This window comes from Atractosteus spatula, chromosome 11 (genome assembly GCF_055471065.1).
Source record: "Atractosteus spatula isolate fAtrSpa1 chromosome 11, fAtrSpa1.hap1, whole genome shotgun sequence".
NCBI classification, from domain to species: domain Eukaryota; kingdom Metazoa; phylum Chordata; class Actinopteri; order Semionotiformes; family Lepisosteidae; genus Atractosteus; species Atractosteus spatula.
Genome location: NC_142716.1, coordinates 49687381 through 49702762, shown reverse-complemented (window position 1 = coordinate 49702762; position 15382 = coordinate 49687381). Strand labels below are relative to the sequence as shown.

General features: G+C 53.0%; 1 protein-coding gene and 1 non-coding gene across 2 annotated transcripts; both read right to left on the bottom strand.

The window, feature by feature from the left end:
- Positions 1 to 822: 822 nt before the first annotated feature.
- On the bottom strand, positions 823 to 894 carry trnat-cgu (transfer RNA threonine (anticodon CGU)). The gene has a single exon. It is a non-coding gene; the product is annotated as a tRNA-Thr (tRNA).
- Positions 895 to 6360: 5466 nt separating this feature from the next.
- Positions 6361 to 14058, bottom strand: utp6 (UTP6 small subunit processome component). Its single transcript, XM_088927669.1, has 19 exons — positions 13818 to 14058; positions 13322 to 13406; positions 13036 to 13077; positions 12768 to 12860; positions 11879 to 11926; positions 11696 to 11759; positions 11405 to 11523; positions 10926 to 11003; positions 10756 to 10837; positions 10571 to 10652; positions 10019 to 10200; positions 9822 to 9901; positions 8995 to 9072; positions 8686 to 8865; positions 7985 to 8065; positions 7691 to 7800; positions 7372 to 7438; positions 7117 to 7189; positions 6361 to 6705 (listed from the first exon to the last, which is right to left on the bottom strand). The coding sequence occupies exons 1-19, from the start codon at positions 13907 to 13909 to the stop codon at positions 6548 to 6550; spliced, it is 1794 nt and encodes a 597-aa protein (XP_088783795.1). The 5' UTR covers positions 13910 to 14058; the 3' UTR covers positions 6361 to 6547.
- Between the last annotated feature and the right edge of the window lie 1324 nt (positions 14059 to 15382).

The window sequence follows — 15382 nt, the reverse complement described above, 5'->3', positions numbered from 1 at the left end:
TGGGCTGTTACAGTATACAATAAACAGTTTATGTAAGAGTGTGTTTCACACGGGAATGATTAACGTGTCTTATGAGTTTGTGATTTATATGGAGCGTATACTTCCCTATTGTTATAATTAAATACGAGACTCCCCCTGAATTTGCAGCGTCTCTGAATTAGAGGGTAAGGACGATTCCTCTGGCACTGTCCAATAACGGGTTTGGACTCCGAGCCAATCTGAGCGCGCTGAGAGATGTTCCCGAGTGAACCCGGGTTTCGACTCTGATTTCTGGTCACGACGCGTCTGCTGGAAGCTCATCGGCGCCCTCTGGTGGTGAGCTCTAACCTGCGCTCCAATGAATTGGTGCGGATGTTACTTCTGAGCGTTTTCGTCCTCACCAGAGAAATCAGTACGCGTTGTAGTCAAGAAGATTTATTTTTCATCCCGTCCGGGTCTGTGCTGTTGAAAGGTCCGGGTCTGTTCTGTTAAAGGTGTCTGTATCCCTCCAGTTAAACCAAGTCCAGCGATTGCTTGTGTTAATTTCCGCAATCGCTTAAAAAATATTATCCTAAAAAATATTTGTTTTGATGTATCAAGTGGTAATATTTCAATAAAAAGGGCATCGCATACCCCCTTTCTGATTCAAATCACCAATGAGCTTTTCCGTCGTATAAACTGTTCAAATGATGGACACACACGATAGCCAGCATTGAAGAAATACACATTTTTGTGGACCCGCTAAAATCACCGAAGTGGATGTTTTAATCATAGTACAGGTACATGGTTTTCATTTTACAATTTTTTAAACAAAATACGAGCCCGCCAGCGGCCGCTCCTCCGAGGCACGGACGGGGTTCGAACCCGCGATCTTCGGTTTACGAGACCGACGCCTTACCACTTGGCCACCGCGCCTGACAGAGTTCTGCTCGCAGCCACCGCACTGGAAGTTCACGGGGCTGTTGGGGTGCGAACAGTGATTTGATTGTCAACAGACCGGCAATCGTGAAGGTTCAAGAGGCCCCAGTACAATAAACGGCACCCTCGTGCAAAGGGACGCGTCTACGCGCCGTGACCAACTCATTCATGCTTTTCACCGCCTGTGAAACACTGCAGAGGCTGTCCAGTTGGTTCCTCTGGTTTCTTTATCACGGCTTCCAGTGTCCTAACCGATCATGTCGGTAATCGATGCTAAGTAACCCAGAAAGTCGTGCAGCCGGAAATGCGAGCCGAAAAAAAAAAGGAAACTCGAATCCTATAATACCTGTAGATTGTTGGAAACCGCAGGTTTCACGCGAATAGAGAAATGAGTTACAACAAGCGGTTTGATATCACGCGCGACGCGCCTGAACGCGTCTCGTCTGCTTGAACCTTGAACGCGACTCGAGAGCGCTGGTTTGTAAACCCTGCTCATGGCGCAGTTGGGCGCAGTGCCGCAGCGCGCCGCAAGGAGGCAGTAAGTGCACCATGCCCTGGTCCACCGCCGGGAGTCCCCGCTCTCCTCCCTGACGTAACAACATGTTTCCGAAGTCCTGAGTCAAACCTTCCGACAAGCCCTAGGTGGCGTGCAGTGAGCGTACAGAAAGAGGAATTCGCGCACGGAAAAGCATTTGATCTTGTTTCAAGAGGCGACGTAAGCGAGGAGATACAGCGGCTTGCAGCACTGATGTTTTGCACGAGAATGTAAACACTGTGAATGCATGCATACTGTACATCCGTGGCGAGGTGTCGGAGCACTTGGCGAGATCGGCGCTGTCGCCCGTGCCAGCGAGAAGGTCCCACGGGCGGGCGGGTCTGCTGTCGTGAGTGTGAGGACACGCCTGGCCCGTGGGAGGCGCCGTGACGCTGCGCGCAGCCCGTGACTCGGGAGCCGGCCGGCCCGGAGACTGGAGCGCAGCTCGACCTGCACGGATCGGTCGTGCGCCGCGGGTCTCGGCACTCAGGTGAGTCGGAGCCGAGGGGTGCTTCTTGCTGTGGGAACATACACATTCCTGCCGTGCGCACCGGAGGGTGTCGATCAGAGAGCGTCGCGCAGGTCTGGAGTCTGCAGTGCCCCGGAGGCCGGCGTCGCGTAAACTCATCTGTCCCCTGTCAGCTGTTCCCTGCATTCCTGGCGAGGGTGGCGACAGCCCAGAGCCCGGAGCTCAAGGCCGGCCGCTCGGCTGAACGCGGGCGGCTTCTAGGCTCGCAGAAATCACTGCAAGCAGGTTCGGGCGTGAAGAATCCGTTTCGGGAGCCCGGTGGTCTGAGGAATGGGGCTGTGAACGATTTGTCGGTTTGCTGGTGCAGCTCGGGGAGCAGAATCGGTATACGGGTGCTTTCTGGAGAGAAAAAGGGATTCATTGTTTTCAAAGCGAGAGAAGCAGAGAGCAAGTTCGCTCGCTGCTTCTGCCTGAAATAGGCCGAGAGGCTGTGGGCGAGCGCACGCAGGCCCCACCGCAACAGAGAGGCACAGGTGCGTGACCCTCTGTCGATTAGGACGTGCGGAAACAAACTGAACGGGCTCTTCGGCTGACGGGTTCGCAGCCGCGGCCATCGATCGCGTTGTGTGTGAGAGGGCTCTACACTGGTCAGACCCCCGGCCGGTCACCCCTAGCAGTGGTGCCGCTTGATGAGGCCACTCCGGGGGACCGAACCGCGGTTGGAGACACTCGAGATTTAACCCCGCAGGGAGCCGCCGCTCGCTGGCAGAGCGCAGATGCGTGCGGCGGCTGCTCCCCAGAGGTAATACTGACCCCATTAACTGGCTCCCCGGAGCACTTTTAATAAGACACAGCCAGCGCTATAGCTCAGCACTGCTTGCAGCACGGGCCCCGGCCCCTGTCGGCCCCCCCTGCAGCGGTGTCTCACGCGGGGGTCTGCTGTGTGTCTCCCCAGGCGCGGCGAGCCGGCGGCCCCAGTCTGATGCTCCGGCCCCCCGGGGGGGCAGGCCCGGTCGATGGTGTCTCCCACCATGAAGGCCGTGGTGGATGCGGTCTGGGCCGTGTGGAGCATCGGCGCCTCCATATACGACTACCTGCACACCAGCGCCATGGAGGAGCGGATCCATGCGCTGGAGAGCGCCGTCACCGTCCACCAGTGCGTCATCATGGCGCTGTCCGCCAGCCTGGTCCTGCTCGTCACCTACATCCTGCTGAGGAAGCGCTGAGCCCGCAGCTGGGGCGCCGGGCTGGCCAGGAGCACCGCGCTCTGCGGCGCGCGACGGCGAGGCGATCGGTCTCCCGCTGGCGGAGAAGCCGCAGGGTGAAGCACTGTGGGAGAGAAACTGACCCCAGGCTCCCTGGGGGCAGCAGGACTCGCCAGGACAGCGCAGTGTCTGCCAGGCGTTAGCAGTCTGTCTCCGGGTCGGCGGGCCTTGATCCCGGGCTGGGCAGAAGCGTGGCTTATCCGCAGCAGGGGTCAGAGGTCACCAACAGGGAGGTGTCTGTCCCCTGGGCAGTGAGGGAGGGGACCAGGAGAGATCACTCGGAGAGATTTGTAAGGCTTGGCATTTTGTTCTGTTTCAACATCTGTTGGCATGCAGTAACAGTTTCCCCCCCAGCCGATCGACTCAGGCCCAGCACAGGGATGGTTAATGCTGTTCCAAAGACGGGGTCCCGGCGCCCCAGCAGACCCCCAGCCTGCACGCGCCGCCGCTCAGCCAGCAGGGAGTGTCCTGAACTGAAACGTGGAAGTGACCTTATTCACCGTCGGTGTCCACTGGCATCTGATTCTGGATTCTCTTTACTGTATCAGACGCTCAGAAAAAGTTCCACTTTTGTGCCATTTTGGTTTTCTTGATAGTATCGTTTTGAACTTTCACTGCTCAGAAGCCCCGGAGTAATTTTACTTAAAATAGTACTGGCGTTGGTTAAGTAGGAGATTAGGCTACTGCGTTATCTCATAACTATATTAACTTTTATGGGTAAAAGTCATCACACTGTATTTTTTTAACATCCTGTAATATCAGACATTTTTTATCATTCATAGGATTTTATATTACTGTGCTGTACTGGTGTGTTGAGTTGCCTTTAGCCTTGAGTTTTTAGAAAGTGCAGGTGATGTGCAGAAGGTGGTGAATTGTGTGCAGTTGGGTTAAGCTGTAGCACTTCTCTGACAGTAGCTTCGATGCGGTGTCTTGGGAGAGAACAGAACTTGATTCAGATCCATCCTCATTTCTAACTGCATTGGAAATGTGTTTTTACATGTTCCTTTAAAAAGAAGATTCATACTTGAGCATCAGTAAATACTGGATTTAAGTCCAAAGATATACTGTAGGTAGCCATGGTCAAATTTGCAAAGGGAGTTATTTATATGATCAAGCCTGAAGAGTATGAAGTGCCCTCCCTTCTGTTCGTCTGGGAACTGTGGTCCTGCGGTTGAGGAGCTGGTCAGGAGGTCCTTCCCTCTAGTGCAGCCCAGCACTGGTGCAGGGTCAATTAGTTCAAACCCCTGGCCCCACCGGTCTCTGTCATCACATCAGTCCAGCCTGGCAGATCATCCCAGAGTGCTCAATCGACACCCCCGTCAGGGGTGACGTGGGTGACTGAAGAGGAGCTGGGGCTGTCTCTCCCAGGGGGTGTAGACTAAGGGGCCTTCTGGCCCCTGATCGCAGGCGCCCCTTTAAGCCTGAAGCTCAGGGGTCAGAGGTCACTGTCATACAGAGGGATTCTGGATCTCTGCCAAACAGGGTATCAGGATCTGGTCCTCGGGGGGCAGCTGGGCACCCTTGGATTTGGTTGCGAACTGAGTTGTCCGTTAGGTACGCCAGGGCTGGGCAGCTCCGGCCCTGCGGTGCCAGATTCCTGGGGAGGAGCTCTCAGCATGTGGGACAGACCTGCAGTAAAGGGGGCAATGAATTCTGGAGGCCTTTGTTCAGGCCCTGATGCTGCCGCCTACCGAGCTGGAGCTGTAAACGAACACTGTCCTGCCTGCCTGCTGCTCGCCCCTCTCCCGAGGCTCCAGGCTCCCGACTCCTCCAGTGCCAGCGCAGGCCTGCTGGGACGGGTGCAGAGGAGAAGCTCACTGCTCCCTGCTCGAGCACCGAGGGCTGGAACGCCGGAAGGAGACCCTGGGAGCAGACCTCCGGCCCCTCGGGAACCACTCCGCTGTGCTGTTGCGCCAGCAGGGGAGGTGGAGAGAGGGGGTGAGGGGCTGTGGTTCAGTCCCATGAGGGGCCCGCTGGGTGAAGCTGCAGCTCTGTCTGGCTGTGGTCTGGGTACTGATGGGGTGTCGCCTCAGTGGAGGAAGCGGGTCTCTCCCTCTTCAGCAGACACCCCTGCCTGCTGCTTGCCCACCCCACGCTAGGTGTACTTTACCCACCCCTTCGCTACACGGGTTATGTGTCCCACTAGTGCAGCTCTCGGACAGATGAGATTTCAAATGGATTTTATAACCTACTTAAAATAAGCAACTTGTAGTTGGTTGGGACTGAGTCTCATTGTATAAATTATTCGTTAGTTTGGGCAGTGTGGGGGGGGGGGGTGTCCCAGCAGCCCCGGCGGGCGTGAGCGAGGGGGTGGAAGGTGGGGAGTTGCCCACTGTGAGGACAGCTCTCCGTGTGCGGAGGCTCAGATGCCCCAAACCCCCCGAGATGACTTCCTGCCCGGGGTGTCTCCATGGCGGAGGGCAGGCTGGCAGTGGGGGTCGGGCTGCCCCTTGTGCGACTGCGCTGGGGGGAGGAAGCGACTGGGGAGCTCCTGAGACCTGTCACCCTTGAAACCCGTGTCTGAATGGTAGCTGTAGACTCCCTGCCTGGGGCTGTTTGTGAGACACGGCTGCAGCTGGACAGGTCACAGGGCAGGTTTCTGACACCCTGGACACAGCACAGTGAACTATAAGACAACAGGGATGAAAAAGGGAAAACAAATCCCCAATAAAAATAAAAACTTTCATCTTTTGGTGGCATTTTCTTGGTTTGTTTTTTTTGGGTTCCTTGAGGTTGTCAATTTCTGGCGTGTAAATATCACAACAAGCAGGGCAGCTGTCCGCGGCTCTTCCCGAGGAAGGATGTGGGGGTGACGGGGTGGAGTAACAGCGAGTCAGAGGCCGGCCGAGTGTGACCCCCGCCGAACATCGGTGACTGTGCAGCAGGTTTCAGGCGCTGTCCTGTGGGATTCTGTCCCATTCCTCTGGGAAACCGGACAAACACTTGGCTGGTCACTGGTCCCCGAGCCCCCATGCCACGTCGGTTGCCATCACACACGCACACAGTGGTGCTCAAGCCTGCTGAGCAGGACAGCCACAGCTCCACTGTCCCCCCCCCCACCCATGGCCCCAGAACACCAGTGCACGTCTCCACACTGCCTCCGGCACGGCCAAGGGCCCGGCTCCGCAGGACTGACAGAAACGGGACAGGGAGTCCCAGGCGGAGCTCGCGCGGGAAGTAAGGCAGCAGAAACACGTGCAAAAATCGGCAACTTTATTAGAAAAAAACGGATAAATAGAACAGGGTGTGCAGGGTTTTAGGAACACTTTTAAGAAGCGGTGACAATGCCAGGAGCACCGGGACATTTTTTTCCCCCGTAGATCAAGAGAACAGGCTGCCGAGGCCGGTCGGACAGGGACACAGGTGATACAGTGGCGCCCCCTACAGGTGCCCGGTCTGCAGCAGGGTGTACTGGGTGACGAAGCGCTCCACCTGCTCGCCCTCCAGGGTCCTCATGGCCCTCCAGTGGATCCTCCCGCAGTTCTCCATCTGCCCCTGGGGGTGGCTGAGCTCCTCCTTGATGTAGTCCAGCCACAAGTCTGGAAGACCGCAGAAACAGCACAGAGGGTTACACCTGTCCCCAGCGGGAGACCAGCACACCGCTGCGGAGCTGAGGAACGGACAGGTGTGTGCACACACATGGCACACACCCCCAGCTCTGCCGGTGGAGATACAGTGGGCTGGAGAACACACCCACGCACTTGCACCACTGCCCCTGCGCTCCTAGTCCACTGGAACAACGTTCTGTGGCTCAACTGAATGAACAAGCTTAAAAAGAGGAGACTGCGGTAATACTAAAAAGTACCAGAATAAGAGTAAGCACTGCAAAAACTCCCCAGAGAAGAATTAAGCACCGCTCTCTCCCAAACCAAGTAAAGAGCCAGCACTTGTTCCACAGTCCGGACGTTTCTTCAGAGACCAGAAGACACCTGGCGCCACTCAATTCTCACCCTCGTCTTCAGAGCCAAACTCCCTCAGCGCCCGCTCGTAGTAGTCTCTCAGGGCACTCATCTTGGAGGGCTTCTGCAGGCAGAGGAGACACTGCATCAGGCCTTTAAATCAAATTCAGAAGGCTTCACAAAATAACCGTCTCACAGCTAGTTACTCCTGTCGCACTGGAGAACTGCAAAACTGCACCGTGATTCTCACACCTGGGAAAGAGTTTCTGGGGATTTGCTGTAAAGCTGCTGTGAAGCTTCTCCTACCTGTTCCTTCTCCAGCTGGATAATCCTGGTGAAGAAGGCCTTGGAGAAGGGCCGGCTTTCGTGCAGACTGCAAGTGAACAGGGCAGAGGACAGCGATCAGCTCAGCGGGGTTTAGTTAGGAGTTCGACATGAAACTGAAGAAACGGGGGTTTGTCCTGAAATTGCCATCCCGACAGGCTAGAAATAAGGGCCTTTAGAGTTTCCCAGCGGTTCTTGTGCCAGCACCCCCCCCAGCACCCCCCACTTCCTCTCTGATGACCTCCCTCCGTGACCCCAATCCCCCGGACCCCTGACCCCAACAGAGTGTGCTGGGCTCAACCTGGTGAAGGTCTTCTTTGCCGCCTTATAGCCCCCGGTCCGGTAGGACCAGTCCAGGTACTTCTCCTTCATTTCCATGGACACAGCGGGGACGGAAGACAGTATTCCCTTCTGTCCCGAGAGAGAAAAGAGAATAAGCGGAATAATGAGCACAGCTGGAGGTTCGAAAGGAACGTCCAGGGTCTGTACCCCAGATGGAAAGGAAGCGTCGGTGCTCCGGGGTCGGGAGGTCAAGACGAGGCCGGCTCCAGCCAGGCCGGGCCCGTGCAGGTGAGCGGACTCCTGCAGCTCTCACCTGGAAGAGCGCCTTGGTCTCTTCGGGGCTCTGATGTGTCTCGCTCCACTGCAGGCGCAGGTTCCACAGCGCCCAGCTCTCCTTCCACACACACACGCACAGAAAAGAAGAATCAGAGTGTGCCGTCCACACCAGGGCCGCCCACCCCTGTGCCAGTGCCAGTGTGCACCTCTGCCCAAGCACACTGACACACGAGAACAGGCTGAAGGACACTCCACTGAAAGGCATCAACACACACCAGACCCCCCGTTTTGTAATTGAATTTGTTTGGTCTTTTACTTAAATCATGACTGATTGACATTATTTCTGATACATAATAACTGTTTGCTTTTATTATTTAAAAGTATCAAAAATGATATTAAAGTTTATATAACTTCATATAACGCCCGTCCATCTGGGAAATCTCTCTTTGGCATCACTGTAAAATAAACAGCACTCAACATAAAATGAATACATATTAAAAATGAAGAACAGTCCTAGCCATGCAACAATACACATGCATGTAGTTCTGCCCATATTAAACTATATTGCATTAATCAGATGGTTTCATACGGAAAACAGGCATTTAATGTACCAAATGCACAGGGAAAAGACAAAGAACAGCTGACACAAAGGAATAAACAGCAGAGCACAGATTCCCGAGAGGTCAGTGACACATCTGGCCCCGCCTCAAAGCCACATCGATATCGACAGGTACTCACCTTGGGCTTGATCAGCGTCAGGGCTTCATCGAACATCTTGCTGACGTCGCTGCTCTCCAGCGCCATCAGTGCCTGCAGGCTGGTGCACCACGTCTCCACCGAGCGGCTGAACCGCTGCGTCGCCGCCATGGCAACCTCCGTGGCGACCCGTGTCAGCCCCACGCACTGCAGCACCTGGAGCTGTGCAGGAGACCCAAGCGACCGTGAGCAACACACAGCTCTGGCAAGCCCTCCTGCTGCCCGAGCTCCCCCACGTCAGAGCAGCAGCAGAAAGAGAAACGGCCGCCCCAGAACTGCGAATCCTCTTACCCACGTCTTATACAGGGATTCATCCAGCAGCATGGAGTCGTGTGCCCTCTGAAACACGGCCAGCAGCCTCTCCTGCCTCTGAAACAGACAGGCGGATGGGGCGCAGGTTAGCGAGGCTCAAACCGAAACTCCTAGCCGCGTGCCCAAGGTCACGCTCTTTAAAACGAGCTGCAATTAAGGATCTGGGCAGAAGTCCTGTTAGGCAACTATTCAGTTCAAATTACAGGAGTGGGAGCTGAGGCAGTGAGGAAACCAGGAGGCTCTGTGGCCCTCAAGGTGCAGAGCTGTACAACTCCTGTTAATTCTTACACAGCCGGGCCACTGCCCGAGCCTGCCTCTGTAGGCAAGACAAGAGCTCGGTCCCTGCAGGGAGGGTCTCTCGATCCCGCCTGGCTCCAGCCACACCTCTCCCTCCTCTGCCGGAACAGAGCTGCTCCCTCTGGGCAATAACGGGCAGAGGTGGTACAGACTCCGCTAGCCACCAGGACAGGGCCTCCCTGCATCCAGCGCTGGGGCAGAGCCCGGAGGGGGCAGCCCGTGGAACAAGCAGTTTGCAGGACATGGGACTCAAATCCATACAGGAGGGCCTGGAGCCTTCTGGCACGTCTTCCAACCTGAGCAGTCTGTTAGGCCATTCATCCAGTTGTTTTCTTTGTCTCACATATATTGAGTAATTACTTTAAAGTTAATAACTCACTGAAGCCCTGACTTAAATAATCAGAGCAAGCGTGTGACGCGCCGGCGGAACACACATCAGCAGGGGGCTCAGCCCAGACGCCGCCACCGCCTGCGGCGAGAGACGCAGCCTCCCAAACAGACAAGCTCACCTGTTCCTTCAGCGCCTGGCTGTTGGTCTTCCTCTTGAACCGGTCCAGGCAGAACGTGACGTAACGCGTCCACACGTCCCCTGCGGCAGAGGAGCGACTGTTTCAGAACGGGGCTCGTTGAAAAGCCGTCGGCTGCGCATTTGTTTCGGGATTGCGGAGCAGAAGTCATTCCTCTCCGGACCCGCGGCTCTCGGTACCTGTGCCCAGGCTCCTGACCGCCTCCTCGTACACCTGGCAGCTGCGCTCCTCTCTCCGCCCCACCTCCGCCGCCCGGCTCTGCGCAGGGACCATGTGTGCGGCCGGCAGGGGCTCCGCCTCCAGCTCGCGCCGCGCCAGGAAGTCCCAGGTCGCGGGGTCGCCGGCATGCCGGCTCTGCAGGCTGGACAACAGCAGACTCACACATGGGGACGCCCAACACAGCCACCTCCCGCTTGGCGAGGAGCAGTGGCAATGAGACAAACAGCGAAGACCCTGCCGTCTTGCTAATGCACAGCTTCTGCACTGTATTTACATGCTTCCTGCACCTGGGACTGCAGCCCACACTGCAACAGTGCTGAAGGCTGTACTCAAGATTTCTAGTATTTTTATAGACGTGTTGGATAAACACAGCTGGTAACACACAGCAACAAAACAAGAGGCACAAGGCTGTGATACTAATGCAGTACTGCTCAACTGAGGTGCTTTTATGAAGCTCCCCCGCCTAAGACTATTAATCCACCACTGGTGAAACAGCAGGCAGGGAGTCTCACTCTTGAATGATGATGTCCTGCAGCTCCTTCGTGAAGTCGAAGAGCCCAGCGATCTTCAGGAAGGACAGCACAAACTCGGCCCCTGACCGCAACAGAGGTACAAACACATTTAGCGCAACTCACACAACAGCTCCTTCTGCTGGTCGTATTTAAGTCAAAACAAAAGGGTACTTATGACAACACACCTTTAATTTTTTGAACTGCCTCTTTGTAAATGATTTCGGCCAGCTTGCCACTCATGATCTCGTCAGGAAACTCGTACTCTCCCTGGAGGACAGACACACCCGTCAAGACTGAAACCGCGTGAACAGACAGTGGGGGTAAAAGACTCGCAGCAACTACATCCGACACCTACCAGGTCCATCTTGGCCTGCTCCAGCTCCTTCTTCTGTTTCCTCAACCTCTCTGCATGCATGAGCTCCATCCGGAAGTACTGCAGAGATGGAGAGGGAGCAGGAGATAAAGGGGACTGCTCTGCATTCTGACCCCCCCTTCAGGATCAGCCACTCCACTACAAATAAACACCTTACAGCAGCATTTCAGTCTGCTAGCAGCCTCCTGCGTCTACCAAATGGACTCCCGCCCCCCATACCAAGATCCAGGTAGGTGATAAGGTGCTGGGCTGGAACTGGGACTTGGCAAGGCACTGTCCAGGGCTGGAGTACCAGAGAGCCTCACTCCAGTCGGCTATGCAAGCATCTTTAAATCGCCATCAGCTGGGGGCCTTTGTCCAAGTCTCAGTGCATGAGGTCATTCCGAGCTCAGCTCGACACGAAAACCGGAAAACCCAGCAGGACGGCAGCTGTGCCCAGGGTCCGGCTCAGAGGTGCTCACCTCCTGGTACACCTTGGCGTGTTCCGGGTGGAAGCGAAGGGCACGCAGGAACAGGTGTCTCGCGCTCTCGGAGGAGGAGTGATCCTCCATCTCCCACTTCGCGGCCATGATCCACAGAGCTGGGGAGGGAGACAGCTTCAGTCAGCTCCACTGGCAACGCCTGCTTGCTACCTTTCTGCACCAAGACATCTCCACCACTACAAAACCGCTCCTCCAGGCCTCTTCCGATAAAGCTTTTAACTGCACTTATGACAATCATCAAGATCAATCGATAATTTTCAAGGACTGTACCTGGTTTATCTGGGTGAATGGCCAGCATTGAGGAAAACACTTTACTGAGCTGGATAACTGTGTTCTGGACAGACAAAAGAATGAACTTTAGAAAGCACAGCAAAGCAGGATTCAACACAATCAAATGCTGTGTTACAAATTAAGATGCACAATAAGGAGGGAAACAGATTTAAAATTACCCACCCATTTCTTACAGAAGGCAACATGGGACAGCCACAGCTGGACATCGTCCTAGGAGCGACACAGAAACACTTCAGTGCGCTGTACTGAATGTCACATGCTGGCCGAACACAGGAAGAAAATACTAATATTGCACAGAACATTTCTCATTCTATTTGAGTAAGAAAGCAAAAAAGTGACACTGCAGAAAGAGAATCAGGACAGTTTAGCATGGGACACTGTCGGCTATTCAACATCCAAAATGGTTTGGTCTTCGATTTCACCACCGACACTCCAGATCCCCCCCCCCTGCGAATGCCCAGCTCGGAGCGGGTCCCGCGCTCACGCCACAGCTGACTGACCATCTCCAGCTGGACAGTCCAGGGCAGCGTGGCTTGTGAACGGAGAGACGTGGCTTAGAGCCTTAAAGCTATTGTTCCCTTTTTACAGACTCCAATTTCCACGACATGGGTTCCAAATCATAGATATAAACATTTACATTAAATTCTTACAGAATACATTTTAGAAATGAAGAAAAAATACTATAAATTGAATTTGGGCGCAGGGTCGGATTGTGGTGTGCGTGGGCCCCGGGCACTTTCACTCTGACGTGTGCAGAAGGAGGGGGAAACACCAGCTGAATGACGTCGACTGACACGATGCACTTTAAACTCTTCTAGTGCTAAACCACGTGACTGACGGAGCGAGTCGAGCGACCATCACTTCGACACTTCTAGTCTCTAGAACGGCCGCTAGAGAGCGGATGGTTAACGATCTGGAGCACCTGGAGTCGATCGCAAGCGTGTTGCTTCAGCTCGTTTTTCGTCAGTCACTAGTGTTTCCCTCCTCCGTGGGCCCTAGGCCCTGTTTAGATGCGCTGTCCTTCTGCTGATGGGTCTTTTTTACTAGTTACCTTCCATTTTGCAGTGGCTCGCCTGAAAACGTTGTTTATTCGCTGAATAATCGAGAACTCGATTTCTTTTCTCTTGAATCTGTAGCCGATGCGCTGAAAAAAACCCCAGAACTGATTAAAAACAAATCTGTAAGAAATACACATTTGTGTTTCACAAAACCATAGTGGGAAGATGATACTTTCCAAAGGGAAATAATAATAATTGCTTTCTGACTGAGGATGATAACAATCCTTCAGGAGACAAGCCTGCTGGCCAAAATCAACTTACCTGTCTTCTTTTTTTTATCAGCTCCAAAGCATTAATTTCGTACTGAAAAACAGAGTGAAAAAAACTTTAGGATTCGGGATGTGTGATGTATGTCAATACCGATATGAAACAATTTTAGTAAAGACTCTGTATGCACAGCTGAGCTCCTAAGTAATTCAGACGTGTGACAGACAGGCACTACATAAGGAACCGTGTTGACAATGAGATAAATCCGTCGTTTCTACGACGAGTTACGAGTTTTACACTGCGGTTAATCCGAGACATTCCGCTGGAATGAAACACCCACCTGGATATACGTGATGAAGTCTTCTTTGCTAATGATTCTCCTGTGTAACTTGTATTCTAGAGCCGTTGCTTTTTTAATCATAGCCCTGGAAAACAACACGCACAGGCATCAAAACTTCGTTTGTCTGCTATATAATTTGGCTGCAGTTACCTCACAGAGGCTTAGTCAAAAGCACGGACAAATGCCATCACTGAAGTAAAGCCGATTATGAATAAAAAGACTTCGCCTAAAATTCGAGGGCAGGATCGAGGTACAAATGACCAAGCTCTTTTCTGTCACCTCCGAGAAGAAAACGTTCACCCTACATTAGTAATAACTATATGACACAATTTAAGTTAGAATTTACTGTAAATTATTCGTGTCATTGGAGACTGACGTGACCAAGTAGTATCAAATTAAACCATAAAATCATTTCAACAAAAATAATCCGTTTCCACTGACATTATTAGCTGCCGCGGTGTGTTTTTGAGCTCAGTGCCACCAAAATACAACTTACTTCACTTCTTTTTTCGTGAATAATCCCACTCTTTCCAGCTGTTCCAACTCAGGGATTCTGTCCTCTATCCTCTGTTGGATTATTTCAGCCATCTTGTATAATTATTATGTCGCTATCGCTATTACTGTGATTGTTTTGTTCTTCCCTCTCCAGAAATTAAAGTAATACTTGACTGGTACAAGCTTCTCTCGAACGATGTACACATGTGTGGGAACTGTGACCTCCTCTTCTTCCGGTCCCACACTTTTACAGTACCGGACTGAAACATTGGCTGTAGGACTAGACATCCGGCGCACTTAGCACACAAAATGTGAAGAAAAGTCTTAGTAGTAGGCATCGCAACCCATTTCAAACGTACAAAATATCTGATTTCACACAAGCCTAATTAACGTTTAACGATATTCTTTTTCAACACAGTTAGACAGCCAATATGATACACGGACTCTAAAGATAAATGTAAAATCTAGCCCGGGAGGGTGACGTACTGTACGTGGATGCGCCAGCACTGCTGAGGAAATGTCTACTCACGAGAGTTCAAGACTGCAGTGGGAAACAGAGAGAATGAACCAGGTTTCTTTGGTGGTATTATACAAACCGTCACAGTCTTAATACTGAAACAGCAGCACCGACGAAGGCAAACAAGCCTTCCCGGCAGGGGTGACCTCTAACGTCGTGGCTTTCAGTGCTGTTTCTCCAAGCGGCAGCTCGGAGCACAAGTTTCCCTGCGCGAACAGAACAGAAACTGCTCGTGTGTCTGGCCTGTGTGCTTACTTCAGAACACAGTTAGTGTATCTCTTGTGTGTGCACAATAATTATAAGACGATGACTTGATGGATCACAAGGGACCTTCATCATAGTAGTGATTATGAGAATAGTACTAATTGATTGCACTTATATAGCGCCTTTCACCCCAAAGAAGCCCAAAGCGCTTTATGTACAGGAGGGGACCCACCTGGGTCACACACAGCTGCCACTCTGTGCCAGAAGCCCCACTTCCACTACAACAGATCAGGCGAGGATGTGAGAAATCGCTTCAGCAGTTGAAATCAGACCAGAGTGGAATTCAACCAGGAAACTGCTGTCGATGCCCATATCTCCCAGCTGACAAACCCTACCACCCAGCAGTATCTTTTCTTTGAATTTATTTCCCTCTCCATTTCACCAGGAAAGAAATATAGTGGACAAATCGTCTAATCTATTCATCTTTATAAGCGCAAAAAAAAACGTTTTGAAGGAAACATCACAGCAAGTAAACTCATGAAGGGATTGTGTAATGCAGCAGAAAGAAAGTCCTGCCATTAAAACTCCGGTGGCTGAGGAGAAAACGAAGAAGGGATTTTTTTTCTTCAGCAATAGAAAGAGCTGATCTCACAGCGAGCCTCAGTGTTACATAGGAGCCGAAATCAATCTGCGAGTCCTCTGCTCCAGGAATTAGAGCGCCCCTCAGACGGAGGTGTTATCAGATGGTGGAGAGGAGCAGGCAGGCAGCTGGGGATTAGGCTGCCATGGCAACTGCAGCCCAGGAGCTGCCTGGGGGACAGCTGCAACCTGAGCCCACACCCCAC

Coding starts and splice junctions, on each gene's coding strand:
- utp6 (XM_088927669.1), bottom strand. CDS start 13,909: ATGGCTGAAATAATCCAACAGAGGATAGAGGACAGAATCCCTGAGTTG. Junction 9,073..9,821: donor GCCAGGCGCTGAAGGAACAG/GTGAGCTTGTCT, acceptor TGTCTGTTTCAG/AGGCAGGAGAGGCTGCTGGC. Junction 7,801..7,984: donor AGACCAAGGCGCTCTTCCAG/GTGAGAGCTGCA, acceptor CTCTCGGGACAG/AAGGGAATACTGTCTTCCGT.